General features: G+C 46.8%; 1 protein-coding gene across 1 annotated transcript in view; it reads right to left on the minus strand.

Annotated features, from left to right (window-relative positions):
- The window catches only part of LOC128843516 (scavenger receptor cysteine-rich type 1 protein M130-like), a 183,027-nt gene that overhangs the window by 113,860 nt on the left and 52,367 nt on the right, over positions 1-16,800 (minus strand). The window contains 1 exon segment of the mRNA XM_054040396.1: positions 13,996-14,015. Coding sequence (XP_053896371.1) covers positions 13,996-14,015 — 20 coding nt within the window.

The raw sequence follows: 16,800 nt of genomic DNA on the forward strand, positions 1-16,800 counted from the left end.
CATGTCCAGTTACCAGTCATCACCTAAGAAAAACTAATCACATGTGATACAGAGAAAAAACACCAAGGACCAATTCTTTCTTTCTTTCTTTCTGAACTGGACTTAAAGAAGTTGATATATTTGTCCATAGAGCCTTAAGAAAAGAAATAACAGGGGAGGTAGGAAGGAAGGGGAAAGAGAGAAAGACTGGACAGAAGAGAGGGACACAAAAGAAGAAAGGCTGTATTATGTGCTGAAGAAGCCACACGCTGAAGGGTAGGGTGAGCACTTACCTGCACAAAGAAACATCCGTTGCCATTCACTTCCAGGGTATAATTCCCTGGGACATCAGGCAGGGAACTCTGCTGCAACAGTAGCCTGTTCTGGCTATTCACCTCAAAGACCTTCTCAAAAGGCTTGCTGGAGCTGATTTTAACTGTGTTTTGGCCGTTCTCAGAGTAGGTTGCTGCACCATAACCAGCCAGCGCTTGAAGAGCAATAACTGTGTCCTGAAAAAGTGTAGAATAATTGTCAATTACAGACACACTGTGTTGGGATACTGTATGGGGTTATTAAACACATGGTTCCAATACAGACCACGGTCATTTCACGGCTCACAAGATTTCAGTGCAGATGAGCCCAAACCCATCCCAGTTCATCTTGGAAACTGAGTCCTGTAGAGCATTAGGGCACACCTCCAGAACGCTTCAGTGCACCAGGTGTGTCTGATAGCAAATCATACACACATCAATAATAGGCTAGAACCAGGGACTAAAGGAATTCTCTGAGCTCCTATTCATGTGAAGATCTAACTGTACCTGTTACTATTCATAGATTCATAGATTATAGGACTGGAAGGGACCTCGAGAGGTCATCGAGTCCAGTCCCCTGCCCGCATGGCAGGACCAAATACTGCCTAGACCATCCCTAATAGACATTTATCTAACCTACTCTTAAATATCTCCAGAGACGGAGATTCCACAACCTCCCTAGGCAATTTGTTCCAGTGTTTAACCACCCTGACAGTTAGGAACTTTTTCCTAATGTCCAACCTAGACCTCCCTTGCTGCAGTTTAAACCCATTGTTTCTGGTTCTATCCTTAGAAGCTAAGGTGAACAAGTTCTCTCCCTCCTCCTTATGACACCCTTTTATATACCTGAAAACTGCTATCATGTCCCCTCTCAGTCTTCTCTTTTCCAAACTAAACAAACCCAATTCTTTCAGCCTTCCTTCATAGGTCATGTTCTCAAGACCTTTAATCATTCTTGTTGCTCTTCTTTGGACCCTTTCCAATTTCTCCACATCTTTTTTAAAATGCGGCGCCCAGAACTGGACACAATACTCCAGCTGAGGCCTAACCAGAGCAGAGTAGAGCGGAAGAATGACTTCTCGTGTCTTGCTCACAACACACCTGTTAATGCATCCCAGAATCATGTTTGCTTTTTTTGCAACAGCATCACACTGTTGACTCATATTTAGCTTGTGGTCCACTATAACCCCTAGATCCCTTTCTGCCGTACTCCTTCCTAGACAGTCTTTTCCCATTCTGTATGTGTGAAATTGATTTTTCCTTCCTAAGTGGAGCACTTTGCATTTGTCTTTGTTAAACTTCATCCTGTTTAACTCAGACCATTTCTCCAATTTGTCCAGATCATTTTGAATTATGACCCTGTCCTCCAAAGTAGTTGCAATCCCTCCCAGTTTGGTATCATCCGCAAACTTAATAAGCGTACTTTCTATGCCAATATCTAAGTCGTTGATGAAGATATTGAACAGAGCCGGTCCCAAAACAGACCCCTGCGGTACCCCACTCGTTACGCCTTTCCAGCAGGATTGGGAACCATTAATAACAACTCTCTGAGTACGGTTATCCAGCCAGTTATGCACCCACCTTATAGTAGCCCCATCTAATTTGTATTTGCCTAGTTTATCGATAAGAATATCATGCGAGACCGTATCAAATGCCTTACTAAAGTCTAGGTATACCACATCCACCGCTTCACCCTTATCCACAAGGCTCGTTATCCTATCAAAGAAAGCTATCAGATTGGTTTGACATGATTTGTTCTTCACAAATCCATGCTGGCTATTCCCTATCACCTTACCACCTTCCAAGTGTTGGCAGATGATTTCCTTAATTACTTGCTCCATTATCTTCCCTGGCACAGAAGTTAAACTAACTGGTCTGTAGTTACCTGGGTTGTTTTTATTTCCCTTTTTATAGATGGGCACTATATTTGCCCTTTTCCAGTCTTCTGGAATCTCTCCCGTCTCCCATGACTTTCCAAAGATAATAGCTAGAGGCTCAGATACCTCCTCTATTAGCTCCTTGAGTATTCTAGGATGCATTTCATCAGGCCCGGGTGACTTGCAGGCATCTAACTTTTCTAAGTGATGTTTAACTTGTTCTTTTTTTATTTTATCCGCTAAACCTACCCCCTTCCCATTAGTATTCACTATGTTAGGCATTCCTTCAGACTTCTCGGTGAAGACCGAAACAAAGAAGTCATTAAGCATCTCTGCCATTTCCAAGTTTCCTGTTACTGTTTCTCCCTCTTCACTAAGCAGTGGGCCTACCCTGTCTTTGGTCTTCCTCTTGCTTCTAATGTATTGATAAAAAGTCTTCTTGTTTCCTTTTATTCCCGTAGCTAGTTTGAGCTCATTTTGTGCCTTTGCCTTTCTAATCTTGCCCCTGCATTCCTGTGTTGTTTGCCTATATTCATCCTTTGTAATCTGTCCTAGTTTCCATTTTTTATATGACTCCTTTTTATTTTTTAGATCGTGCAAGATCTCGTGGTTAAGCCAAGGTGGTCTTTTGCCACATTTTCTATCTTTCCTAACCAGCGGAATAGCTTGCTTTTGGGCCCTTAATAGTGTCCCTTTGAAAAACTGCCAACTCTCCTCAGTTGTTTTTCCCCTCAGTCTTGATTCCCATGGGACCTTACCTATCAGCTCTCTGAGCTTCCCAAAATCTGCCTTCCTGAAATCCATTGTCTCTGTTTTGCTGTTCTCCCTTCTACCCTTCCTTAGAATTGCAAAGTCTATGATTTCATGATCACTTTCACCCAGGCTGCCTTCTACTTTCACATTCTCAACGAGTTCCTCCCTATTTGTTAAAATCAAGTCTAGAACAGCTTCCCCCCTAGTAGCTTTTTCAACCTTCTGAAATAAAAAGTTGTCTCCAATGCAGTCCAAGAATTTGTTGGATAGTCTGTTCCCCGCTGTGTTATTTTCCCAACATATATCCAGATAGTTGAAGTCCCCCATCACCACCAAATCTTGGGCTTTGGATGATTTTGTTAGTTGCTTGAAAAAAGCCTCATCCACCTCTTCCACCTGGTTAGGTGGCCTGTAGTAGACGCCTAGCATGACATCTCCCTTGTTTTTTGCCCCTTTAAGCCTAACCCAGAGACTCTCAACACTTCCGTCTCCTATGTCCATCTCTACCTCAGTCCAAGTGTGTACATTTTTAATATATAAGGCAACACCTCCTCCCTTTTTCCCCTGTCTATCCTTCCTGAGCAAGCTGTACCCATCCACACCAACATTCCAATCATGTGTATTATCCCACCAAGTTTCAGTGATGCCAACAATGTCATAGTTGTATTTATTTTATTAGCACTTCCAGTTCTTCCTGCTTATTCCCCATACTTCTCGCATTTGTATATAGGCATCTAAGATACTGGTTTTTTTTTCAATTGCTGCCATGTGACTTTCACCTTGGCACAAATTTAGGACCAGATTGTCTTCTGGACAGCAGAACTCAACTCTAATGTTCTGCTTCCCCAGCAGGTGACATTTACACACACATCATTCTGCAGAGAGCTTGAGTGCATTGGCACTTTGTACGTAGAGGTTGAGGCTAGGGGTGGCAGCTGGCAGGGTGTGGGGAAGCCCGCAATCCCTTCATAGCTGTTATTCCAGCTTTTGGAATAGGGCTGGACTATCTGTGGGAGAAAGTGACCAATGGATCTTTTTAGTCACAGTCCTATTGGCTCTCTCTCTCTTAATCTCTAATGCAGCTGGCTTATGTGAGCAGCTGCCTGTGATTTCCTGGGCGTGATTAGAGGGCAGAAGGTAGTTGCTGTACCTGGGTGGAAGAGAAACCCCCATTGGGATTCTGCTGTCTGATGATCCACTGCACAATCTGTGAGGCGAATGTTAGGTCCTTTTGAGCCCGTTTGGGTTTGTGGAGCACTGCCAGAAGCACATAGCTGGTCATCTCAACCTCAGCAGAGGGGGCACGGGAATAGAAAGAGGGGAACGTTTCTGCAGGGGGCTTTACCGCCCGTTCCCAGTGCACTGAGCCACCTGAGAACAGAAAGGAGATTGTGAAGAATCAGAACAGCAGCTTAGTAATTAGTAGTCTGTGCTGCCATGCAGAAGCCCCAGTCCCAGTCTCTTTGAGTATGTCTTCTTTTGGTGGCATGTACAGTACAGAGACAGAGAATCCCCCTAGCATAGATATAAATAGTAGAGCAGGCAGAGAGGCGCTGCTTAGGTGAGTAGAGTACAGACATGCTTGAAAGCTGTGGGTATGTACCCAAGTACTCACCCTACCCAGCTTTCTACTTGCTCAAGCTGTGCCTCTCCCAGTGTAGTGTTCCAGTGCCTCCCTGCAGCTGGAGCATTTCCCCACTTCAGGGAGAGACACAGGCAGTGTGAAAAGGTTCTGGCAGGGTTGAGGCAGCAAAAATGGCTCTGCCAGCTACCCACTTCTGGTGCTTTTCCTCATCACAGTGAAAGGATCCGGCTGCAGGGAGCGGCATCCCCCCCACCCCCCCACCCCCAGAAACTTTCACTGACCCGTGTAACTACACAGTACAGTGTAGATGCAGCTGCTTTTCACTGTGGCATGCAGCTGCACACACACTACACAGCACCAGCAGTGGAGTGTAGTGTAGACGTAGCATTTCTTTCTCCAGAAGGTTGGGAGGACCATGGAGAACAAACTCAGTGCTCTGCACTCCAATAGGAGATATAAATGTTTAGGTCTCAGTCCTCTGGCCAGATTTGGATGATTTAGTTGGGGATTAGGTCCTGCTTTCAGCAGGGGGGATGGACTAGATGACCTCCTGAGGTCCCTTCCAACCTTGATATTCTATGATTCTATCTGCTTATGTACACTGGTGTAACTCCAGAGAAACTCCACTGGACATAGGAACATAAGAATGGCCATACTGGGTCAGACCAATGGTCCATCTGGCCTAGTATCCTGTCTTCTGACAGTGTCCAGTGCCAGATGCTTTAGGGGGAAATGAACAGAGCAAAGCAATTATTGAGTGATCCATCATCACTTGTCATCCAGTTCCAGCTTCGAGCAGTCAGAGGTTTAGGGACACTCAGAGTATAGGGTTGGGTCCCGGCCCATATTGGCTAATAGCCATCAATGAACCTCTCCTCCTCCTTTTTCCTACCCAGTTATACTTTTGGCCTCCACAACATCCCCTGGCAATATGTTCCTCAGGTTGACTGTGTGTTGTGTGAATAAATACTTCATTCTGTTTGTTTTAAATCTGCTGCCTATTAATCTCTTTGGGTGACCCTTAGTTCTTGTGTTATGAGAAGGAGTAAATAACACTTCCCTATTCACTTTCTCCACACCAGTCATGATTTTATAGCTCTCTATCATAGCTCCCCTCTGTGGTCTCATCTCACCTCTTTAATCTCACCTCATATGGAAGTTATTCCATACCCCTCATTGTTGTTGTCATTTTCTGTACCTTCGCCAGTTCCAATAAATCCAGTTACTCTTGATTTATAGATGTAAAGGAGGGAAAAATTTGATTCCTGCTCCCTAGCTCTCTTTAGGACTTGGAGAACTGCAAAGGCTAGGTCTGGTGTACCAGGTACTAAATCTTGCCAGCTCCAGTTCCTGATCACAGCATCTTCCTTCCCTGAGGTGAGCAGGAAGTCAAAGGCGGCTGGATTTGGGACTCTGAGGGAGATTGCTCGGTGCAGTCAAACGTCAACTATCCAAAACAAAGTTTGTTGAAACTCTCCATTATCTGATAGTTGGTTAAGTCTCCTGATGTTTCACTGAAGCTCTGGTCATGGAGAACAGAGGAATGGCTATGTCATACCCGCCCAGTGGTCCATCTCGTCCAGTACCCTGTCTCTGACTGTGGCCAGAACCAGCCACCTTCAGAGGAAGGTACAAGAAATTGTAGAGTGGGTAGTGTGATAGACCCAGACCAGTTGGGAACAGCAGAGTAGCAGAAGGGAGATATACTAGCCACTGGATAAGTAGTTTTCTGTTCCCTGAGTGACCAGAGCAGGGGCTGCTCCAGGCTAATAGACCACCTGACTCCAATTAACCTGCTAAGAGTCAGGTGAGGCAGTTAAGCATCTGACTCGAATTAAGGCCCCTCTGATGCTATAAAAGGGCTCACTCCAGTCAAACCAGAGGGAGTGGAAGTGTGTGTGTGAGGAACTGGGAGCAAGAGGTTTGCAAGAAGCTGAGAGTGAGTAGGTGTACTGCTGGAAGACTGAGAAGTACAAGCGGTATCAGACATCAGGAAGATGGTCCGGTGGTGAGGACAAAGAAAGTGTTGGAAGGAGGCCATGGGGAAGTAGCCCAGGGAGTTGTAGGTGTCGTACAACTGTACAAGGAGGCACTCTAAACAGCTGCAGTCCACAGGGCCCTAGGCTGGAACCCGGAGTAGAGGGCGGGCCCGGGTTCCCCCCATAGCTCCCAACTCCTGATCAAACACAGGAGGAATTGACCTGGATTATAGTTTCTACCAGAGGGGAAGGTCTCTGGACTGTTTCCTGACCCACAGGGTGAATCTGTGAAGTGAGCAAATCTGCCAATAAGCGCAGGACCCACCAAGGTAGAGGAGGAACTTTGTCACAATATATAATATTTTTAATTTTTATAGCGGCCTTCACTTCCCCTTTAAGACAGGTTGGTTTACTTTTTAACTGCTGCAGCCTTCTTCTTTCAATCCCCTGCTAATAAAGCAGGAGATGGATTCATTATTAATTATTATTAATAATAAAATTACATGTTTTTTATTGAACCACCTAAAGGTCCATTCAGGTCACAAATACAGACACGCTCCCAGCTCCAGAAAGCTTACTGTCTAAAAAACTGAAGAACAGATGCAAGATTGGAGAGGGGAGAAATAACACTGAAGCAAATTCACACAGTGATGATTGGTGCAATTTCGTGTTTTGTCATTACTGTTTGTTTAAGTAGGGGGAGGTCCGAGTGAGGGGGAATGGCAGGATTGGGGTGGGGAGGTTGGTAAAAATAAGGAGAAGGAAGAAAGGGGAAGAGGCACAGCCACACCTCGTGTGCCAAGCTAGTCGCTGTCAAGTGTTTTTCCAGAATCACAACAAAGCAGAGTCTCAAGGAGGAATTCGAAAGAGGATCAGATGTTGGTTGCACAGATTTTTTGGGGGAGTTTTCTCCATGCAGAAAGGGCAGCATGAGAGAAAACACAAAAGTAAAGTGTTAAAGACGTTTCCCTTAATCCAAGTATTTGTAACAGTTCTCTTTAGGAAGAGCCTGAGATAGGTGAGGTGCCAGCCAGTCATTATTATGTGCTATATTCCCCTTGCCTTGTGCCTCTTCCTATAATTGTCTGTGTCCCAAGAATCAAGTCAACTTGTTCCCAAGGAATCTTCCCCCTACTGACAGCACTGACGGGTCTGGTATGTGCAGGACATCCTGCTACTGCAAGAGAGGGTCATGGCCTACTCAGGAAGTCCTAAGCTCTGCCTCTACCACAAAGAATCATGGTCTAGGCAGGAAACCCCAAGGTCTATCGGAGACTCCCAAGAAATAATATATGTATAAACAATATATTCAACACAGTAATTATATTAAACAGGAGACAAATATAACATAACAGGGTAAAACACTATTCTTAGGGTCACCGGTGCCCATGCTGATAATACCCGTGACTTTCTCCAGTCACATGACCTGATGTAGCAAATGTAAGATTAGTGTCCCGTTGGTACGTGTACTTTGTTGGGGCCCTTGATGACCTGTGACCACGATATCTTCCCTGCAGTGATTTAGCAGAGTAGCTGACTGGGTTCAGTACAGCCCAAAGGACTCACAAATGGGAGAAGGTGGTAAATCCCTCCACAGGTTTAATATGCAGCAGGTTATAAAATCCCCAAACCCTTATTCGCTGGCTTGAGGACACAGTTCAGGGAGTAGGGGGTCCCCAAAACAATTTCCCTGACTAACTAAAAGATGGTGCACTCACAACCTCCATGAATGATCCTCAGGTTCAGAGGTGACTCTGGCTCCTCGGTCACTGCAGAGGGGCTGATCTCTGCTGGCAGGGATCCTTTTCAGGCAGGAATCAGGCTGCTTCTGGTCCCAGGATTTCCCCTCACCACAAAGAGGTGCAGTGCTCAAGGTGCAAATTACCACAACTATATTAAAATCCAAACTGTAGTCTCCTACCCCAGCATCCAGACACACTCACAGCAGGCAGCAGCCCTGTACTAGCAGCCAGAGCAGAGCTGACCATGTGGTGACTGGTCTCACCTAGGAAGCTGGAGGGCTAACTCAGCCTGGCTGGGGAAGTTTCCCAGCAAGACTCTACAAACTGGGAGTTATCAGTGGAGAGGGAAAAGCCCAGCTGAGGGATCTTGCTTTCAGGTCCCTAGAGGCCAGTTCTCAGGGGGAACCCTGCATGCAGGCCTGGGACTTACTAGCTCCCCACACAGCCAGTCCTGCCCTTGCTGTTGCTGGCTCCAGACTGCCTCTAAAATGGCTTCTCCCCTTTCCTGATCTCCCTGGGAAGGGCATCTCACTCCCTATTGGTTGGCAGGCAGACTCTAAGTCTGCCTTGGCTCCCCATCCCTACCAGGGACAGTGTGCCTCTCCCTGAGCTGCCAGCAGACAGAGCCCCAGGAACCTAGGTAATCTCCTTGGGGGGTTACGCTCTCCCGGGGCGAAAGTTCTTGCCGTCCTCAGCAAGGGTCATTTAACCACAACACAAACTTGCAAGGTCCTTTTCGTCAGGTAATAGTAGACATTGCTTAGTGGACAATAAATGTTGTTTGTCAACAAGTAGGTATTGCTGTGTCCACATACAATATTAATTTAAAACATTAAATTATTATTCACTTTACATTACTAAGCCATTCTTACTATATTGAAATAAATAACTTAACCTTGGAGTCTCCATTGTTAACTATCAGGCACAACCACCCGCACCCATCTATTTAGTAAGTGCAAAGGGACAGAGGTGGAGATCCCTGAAACATCATAAGAGAGTTTCTCTACAGGTTTTTGCTCTCATTCTGAACGTCGAAGTACAGGAGCTTCTTTATTCTCAGGGCTCTCAGCAGTAATGGCTGCAGGACAGTCAATGATTTCCCTCTTGGCAGGTTGCATGTCATTTCCCATATCCTTTGCAGATGGAACCATACTAGCTTGTAAACCATTTGCCTCTTCAGGCGGTGCCAGCAGGCAGGGGTTATCATGCTGTATTTTTGACTGATTGTGTGATTTTTGGATTGATGGTGTGTTTTGACTGATGGTATTTTTGACATGACTGTGCTGCTGTAAGCTTGTAAGTGCAGACACGGCCTAAGTATGCAGTGCCATACGCTTTGTGGGGCAGAAGTACTTTTCTATGAGTCTGTGAGGTGTCAGAGGAGCTCCATGGAGCCTGAATGGAAAGGTCTGGAAGTGGTACAGCCCACAGGTCATGGCGAATGCAGTTAACTCCTTGGAGTCAGGTGCCAAGGGGATTTCCCGATAGCCCTTTGTAAGGCTGAGAGGGGTGATGTATTGAGCCTTACTCAGGCCTTCAGGCATCTCGCTGATCCAGGGTATAGGATAGGCATCAAACTTTGGCACTGCATTTAATTTGTGAAAATCAATGTGAAAGTGAACACTGTGGTCTGGCTTAGGGACCCGCACAACTGGGCTGCACCAGTTGCTATTTGATTCCTTAGATACACCAAATTGCAACAGAGTTTGTATTTCCTTCTTGGCTATGTCCTTTAACCACTCCTGTACCTGGAAGCAGCCCTTCTGGACACAGCTCTCAGGTTTCAGATGTACGTGGTGTTTGATTAGGTGAGTTCGCCCTGGTTTAGTAGTAAGGCCATTTGTGAAATGCTTGACCAATTCTCTGGCCCCCTCCCTGAGAGGCATCTCTGTGCATGACCCGGTCTCTGACCTCTGGGGATCAAATTTTGCCTCTGGTGTTGGCATGTGGGCAAGACACACATCCTGGACCCTCCAGGGCTACAGCAGCTTGATGTGATACATCTGGGACCCCAGCTGCTTGTGCACCACTTGAAACTTGTTGCTCACCCCCCACAACTTATCTGAGGATCTCAAAAGGCCCTTGCCCCTTTCTCAGCAGTTAGTGTTCTGCAGGGGGGAGCAGCAGGAGAACCCTATCCCTGGCTGGTAAACCCACAGGAAGTGTTCCTATTTTACTCTTGTTCCTGGGAGTGCTGTGCCACTTTCAGCTTCTCCTTGGCAAAGCCCCCTACCAGATCCAGTCTCTCTCGCAACTTGAGGACATACTGTATTACATTCTAGCTAGAAGTGCCTTTTTCCTTCCAAGACTCCTGTGAAAGATCCAGTACCATCTGGGGTTGTCTGCTGAACAGCAATTGAATGGGAGAAAAGCTGGTGGAGGATTGTGGAACCCCCTGAATTGCAAATTACATATTGGGGCATTTTGTCCCAATTCTGGGATTCCTTATGTGACAGGCATTCCCAGGGTGCAGCCTGGAACTGGGTTACCGCTGTGCTCCCTTAACTCTCCAGCCTGGGCTGACTCTCATAGTGCCTTGCTAGTGACAAGCAGCAGACCCCTCCAGGTGCTACTACCACTCGGCACAACAGCATGTGGAGCCCCACACCCAGCTAGATTGCATGAATGATCCAGAGCCACCATGAATTAACAATAGAGAGAGACTCCAGCCAAAATACCCCCAGCTTCCCAGCTTTGCACCCATGGACTACTCCAGTGGTTATCAAAGTTTTGTACTGGTGACGCCTTTCACATAGCAAGCCTCTCAGTGCGACCCCCCCTTTATAAATTAAAAACACTTTCCCCCCCCCCATTTAACCCTATTATAAATGCTGCAGGTGAAGCAGGGTTTTGGGGTGGAGGCTAACAGCTTGCACCCCCCCCCCATGTAATAACCTCACAACTCCCTGAGGGGTCACAACCCCCAGTTTGAGAACCCCTGAACTACACTGTCCTGCCCTGGTCAAAAGCCTGACCAGTATATGAATTTATTACACAATCCACCCCTCCCCCTCAATGTGGAAAGGACAATGTACAAGCCTTTGTTAACTGACCTGAGATTTTCCCCCAAGCACTTCACTCAAAGAACACTGTTATCAGAAAGATATATTTTAAGTGATTATAAGTAATAGCTTACAGATCAAAGTAAATTACCATAAGAAATTAAACAAAAACACAATCTAAATTCTCTAAACTGGATAGGATCTGAATCAAGCTGTGTCTCACCCTGTTCGATACTACAAACATCCATCAAGCTTCCATACACAGGCAGGATTCCGTCTTTCCTGCCGAGGACCCCCCCCCCCTCCTCAGTTCAATCTTTGTTCCTCAGATGTTTCCAGGTGGCGTGTTGTAGGGGGAGTGAGGCCCCTTGGTGATGTCACTTCCCCCTTTTACAGCTTCTTCCATCTTCCTGGAAAGATCTTTTGCTGTGACCTGACTGAAAGAGTCCACACTGCGTAATGCTATTTCTGAGAGGGTTCTATTGTACCCAGTTCCTCGGATAATCCTTCTGAGTGTATTTCCCTCAATAGGCCATTAACGCTGTTTGGCCTTTTCACTGTTGTACCTGAAAGGCTGGTTTGGGGTGTTTTTAACTTCACAACATATTTTAGTGACAGATACATAGCAAAACTTCATAACTCTAGATATAATGAAAGCACATAAACATTAATATCCTGTTAAACTATAACAGGTTAAGATGTTTAAAATACCTCGCAAATCATAGTTTAATTATATCATAATCATATCACTATGGTGAATATGAGGTGCAGAGTGTTACTTTGGGGCACAGAGTGTCACACTTTAGTTACAAACTTTTGCAACATCTTTTTTAATGTATGGTTAAGCTGCTCTACCAGGCCATCTGTTTGCGGGTGCCAGAGGTTATAACTGAGTAAATTTTCAGGGGACCACAAAACAGAGGTATTAACTGGGCTATGAAAGCGGTACCCTGGTCAGTCAGGAGAACTCTTAGAAACACCCCTCTTGCAAACACATCCATTAATTGGGTAGCTATTGTGTCTGGGACACTGCTGAGTGCAGGGCTACCGCTCGGGTTACCAAGTGGCATAATCAACAGTCACCAACATAAACTGACACCAACTTGAACGTGGTTCCAGAGACCACAAAAGGTCTACCCCAATGGTGGCAAAAGGGCTGCTCACCAATGGAAGAGGACTGTGGGGCCCCATGGACTTGCTGTGGGGCCACCAGTTGGCATTCTGGACAGGATGCACAATAATTTTTGAGGGTGCAATAATCCAAGGGCTAAAAGAACTGGGCCAGCATCCTCCCTTGGTTCTTTTCCACTCCCAAGTGGCAGAACCACGGTACAGCTTGGGCCAGTGTTAAAACTTAGTTCCAATACAACTTGAGGACCAGGAGTTGGGTTTGGCAGGCCCCGCCACTGACATTTCAACCTGCTGCTCCATACCATTAACCTGACTTTAGCCACAGGGTAGGGCCAAACATCCTGATGAATACACTCTGCATAGACCAATTCGGTCCCTTTAGAGAGCCGGGAACGATTAAGTGCTCTTGTGTGAACATCTGCCCTGAACCTGAGTCAACCAGGCCCAGTACCTCAGTCCCCCGTTCTGTAACCAGGATGACGTAAGCGTTCAGCCGAAGGGGTTTGCCACACATTTCTGAGGAACAGGCACTGGCAGAGTTGCACTACATTTGGGGGCAATCTTTGTACTTGTTGCCTTCTCGTCACAAGTAAAACAAAATACGGAAACTCCCCAGTCTTCTTGGGCTGGGATTCCTTTGACTGTCAGCCCTCATTCATTATAGCTGGCCTATTGCCAGGGCTATGCACGGCTTACAGTCCCTTGCAGTATTGTGGGTGCACCCCATAGCCCAATGTGGCCTGCCCCCAGGTGATTCTTGGGGCCCGGGCCTCTTCCCCATTGAACCTGAGCTGTGGATGTTTGATTGCCCGGGTTTTCCCAGAGGCTCACACTCCAATTCAGTCTTGAGAAAGTTCTCTACGAGACAGACTGCCTCCTCCAGGAAAGTTTCCCGGTGGCAGCCAACCCACTCCTTGGGCCATGCCAGGGTAGTTTGGCAAAACTGTTCTAACATCACCATTTCCACTGGCAAATAAGTCTCTGATTTCAGCCAGAGAGAACACAAATCCCAGAGTCATTGGGCTGCAGCCCTTGGTGGGAATCTAGAGCCAATGGGTTCAGGTTTGAATGGACGATGATAGCCCTCTTCACTAAAACCTAGGCAAGCTGGTAGGCTGGCTGCAGTGTCCCATTATCTTTTGCCATCTCAACTCCCAGGGCATGATACACTGCCTGGGCCTCTCCTGTTGAGTAGGGCGCCATCTTAGTGGCCCATTCCTCCCAGGGCCAATAGTATGTCCTGTCCACCTGCTCAAGTCTCCAGGAAGGGCTCAAGAACATCTTCTGTTCCCATTTGGTGAGGACTCCCCCCTCCCACAGAGGTAACCACAGCCCTGCACCCACCTGTGGGCTCCAGTTCTGCAGGGTTAATAGGCGAAGCATAAACGGCTGCTGCTCCCTGCTGCTTTTCTTGACACTGTTGTTGTAGCTAAAGCTGCTGGTGTAACTGCTGCTGCTGGGTAACAATCTGCTGCAGCTGCTGATGTTGTAGCTACAGTTGCTCACACTCCATTGTAGAGGGGATTCAAGATCCATGGTTTCCTGGGCAGCGGCAGACACAGCCGGCATTCTCCACCCGTCCGCTGGGTCTGTCCACCAGCCTGGGGGCAGAACATCCAGCCCCACCCCACTCTGCTTTAGCCTCCTCTGTTATTCCTCTGCCACACGAAGACAAGGTGTATGGAAAAGTAGTGATAGTCCTGACTGGGGCAGATACTGCAGGGTCCTCTACCCCCAATAGCTCAAGGGTCACAGCCCTCCCTTAGCCTCAGGGGGTTACAGGGCCCTGCCCTGTTACCGCCTGCTTCTGCTCAGGGAAGTGTTTGTCTTTTGTTCCCCCAGGCCTGGGTCCTCTCTTACATCTTCCAGCTGGGAATTGGAGCCACTCATTAGTTGCTGCTTAGCTGCATCAGCTGGTTTCCTACACCTGCCTGCTGAGCTTCTCCTTAGGCCAGGGCTTGCTGCTCCCTGGCTGGACAGGCCCTTCATAGAGCAGATCCCCGTGCTAAAGAGAGCATTTGGGTCTATTGGCTAAAGAAGTTTGAGGGCTCTAAACTCAAAAATGGCTCCCTTTGTTCTTAGTCCCTCCAGTGTTCGGAGTAGCAGGACTTTGTACATTCCTTGGAAACAACCAAGATTGCACCAAAGAAAATACCAGACTCCATCTGCTTCCATCTGGAACATCCCCAGAGCCCCAAACTTTGACTAGCTGCTAAGGTCAAAAAGGGGCAACAGCCCTAGTCAGGATTAGGGCCTCACTGCATATTGAGCACTGTACAAATATACAATAAAAGGTAGTATCTGGCCTGCAAACTCATAGTGTAAAAGTGTATGAGTGCGAGAGAGAAAACACTCCCCAGCTCCTAGCCAATGTTTCACAGTTTTGATTAGAACTGTATGTTTTTTGTGAGTGCGCATGTGTGATTCTCAGCTGCTGTTGCCTCTTATAATGGTGGTTTTGTAAGAGATGGAGCTAATAGCACAGTTTACAGTCAGGAAAGGAAAGAAGGAGTATGAGTCTCCTACAGATGAGGGGCTGCCTACTGTGGTTTCAATAGTCACATCTGGCTTTTGAAAGGATTAATCTCTGTCTCTCAACTGAGAGGATGTTGGGACACTTTTTTTAACTACGCACCTTGGGATAAATCTCTCCAGATCTGTGGGTCTGTGTGTGTTTCCTGTATGCACTAAAGAGCCCGTGTAATAAATTTCCATTGATAGTCAGAAATGTATTAACTTCTGCAAGAGCTGAGCATGTCAGGGGAAAGCTGGCGAAATACTTTTCTAGTGAAAAAATTTCATCAAAAGTGCTGGTTTGAAAACAGTAAATTTGGAAGAAATTTCCTTCTTGTTACAAAATTTCAAAAAAACAGATAATGGTGTAGTTTTTTAAATTTTTGTTTTCAAATGTTTGATTTTTGTTTTATTTCACACTTTTTTTTTCTCTGTTTCTATTGTTTACTAACTGAATTTTGTCCCATGTGGCCAGGAGGTTTTCCTTGCTCGGTGAGTGTGCCCACATACTGGAAGAATGTGTGCTTGGCTCAGCTGACCTGCATGTTGCACAGAGTGAACTGTTGCTTTGTGATGAACATTGGTGCTAGGTCGACACACAGCACAAGACTGACCATCTGTCTGGGGTTCTGAATAGAGCAACTGCACCCGCCCCTTCACCCCGCCCCCCGCCCCCCAATGTCTTTGAGCAGAGGGAAATGATTTGGGGCTGGTGATTGTCTCACTGACTGTTGCGAATTGCAGATGCTTGGCTGGGATTATCATTACACAGGGGTCCTGTGCAGGCCTTGTACATTGTGGAGCTGGGCACCTGCTAGCAGGGTTCCCTGCAGGGTGGCTGGGCTGCACTCCCCTTCCCTTCCTCTCTTCATTATTCTCCCCCTCCTCCTCTTTCTTCTCTCCCACCCTCCATCCACCTCCCTCCTTTCACACTCCGTAGGGGTTATGTTGATGACATTGCTTTGGGGGCTTGTGGGGGGTTGTGTCTGTGTCTCTGGCGGCGGCGGAAATTGGAAAAGAAAAAAAAGCCTTGATCGTAGGGGGCAGTTCAGTGGCAGGTCCCTCACTCCTAGAGGGAGTGAGGGACCTGCCGCCTCCGAATTGCCGCAGGTGCCGCCCCTCTCCCTTGACCGCCCCAAGCACCTGCTTGTTAAGCTGGTGCCTGGAGCCGGCCCTGTCCTCCATGGAGACAGAGATCTCAGATGTCTGATGCCTCATACGCTCTCAAACAAGAGTGTAACCATCTCTCAGCCTTTAGCTGTTCTGTCTGCTGTGGGTAGAGAACACTGTCCCAAGCAGGCAGTTGCTGGAGGAGAGAAGATAGGACCAGGCATCAAAGGCCTAAAGGAATTCCTGGGAACACACTGTGATGTGCAGCTGCTCTAGCATGACAACCCCCATGGACATGATGTGCAGCTCAAGTGTCTCTTGCTAACTTTAAGAGTTAACATAAGAACGGCTGTACTGGGTCAGACCAAAGGCCCATCCAGCCCAGTATCCTGTCTACCAACAGTGGACAATGCCAAGTGCCCCAGAGGGAGTGAACCTAAGAGGTAATGATCAAGTGATCTCTCTCCTGCCATCCATCTCCACCCTCTGACAGACAGAGGCTAGGGATACCATACCTTACCCATCCTGGCTAATAGTCATTAATGGACTTAACCACCATGAATTTATCTAGTTCTCATTTAAACCCTGTTATTAGTCCTAGCCTTCACAACCCCCTCAGGCAAGGAGTTCCACAAGTTGACTGTGCACTGTGTGAAGAAGAACTTCTTTTTATCTGTTTTAAACCTGAGGCCCATTAATTTCATTTGGTGGCCCCTAGCTCTTATATTATGGGAACAAGTAAATAACATTTATTTATTCACTTTCTCCACACCACTCATGATTTTATATACCTTTATCATATCCCCCTTAGTATCCT

Source organism: Malaclemys terrapin, chromosome 1 (assembly GCF_027887155.1).
Source record: "Malaclemys terrapin pileata isolate rMalTer1 chromosome 1, rMalTer1.hap1, whole genome shotgun sequence".
In the NCBI taxonomy this organism is placed as follows: domain Eukaryota; kingdom Metazoa; phylum Chordata; order Testudines; family Emydidae; genus Malaclemys; species Malaclemys terrapin.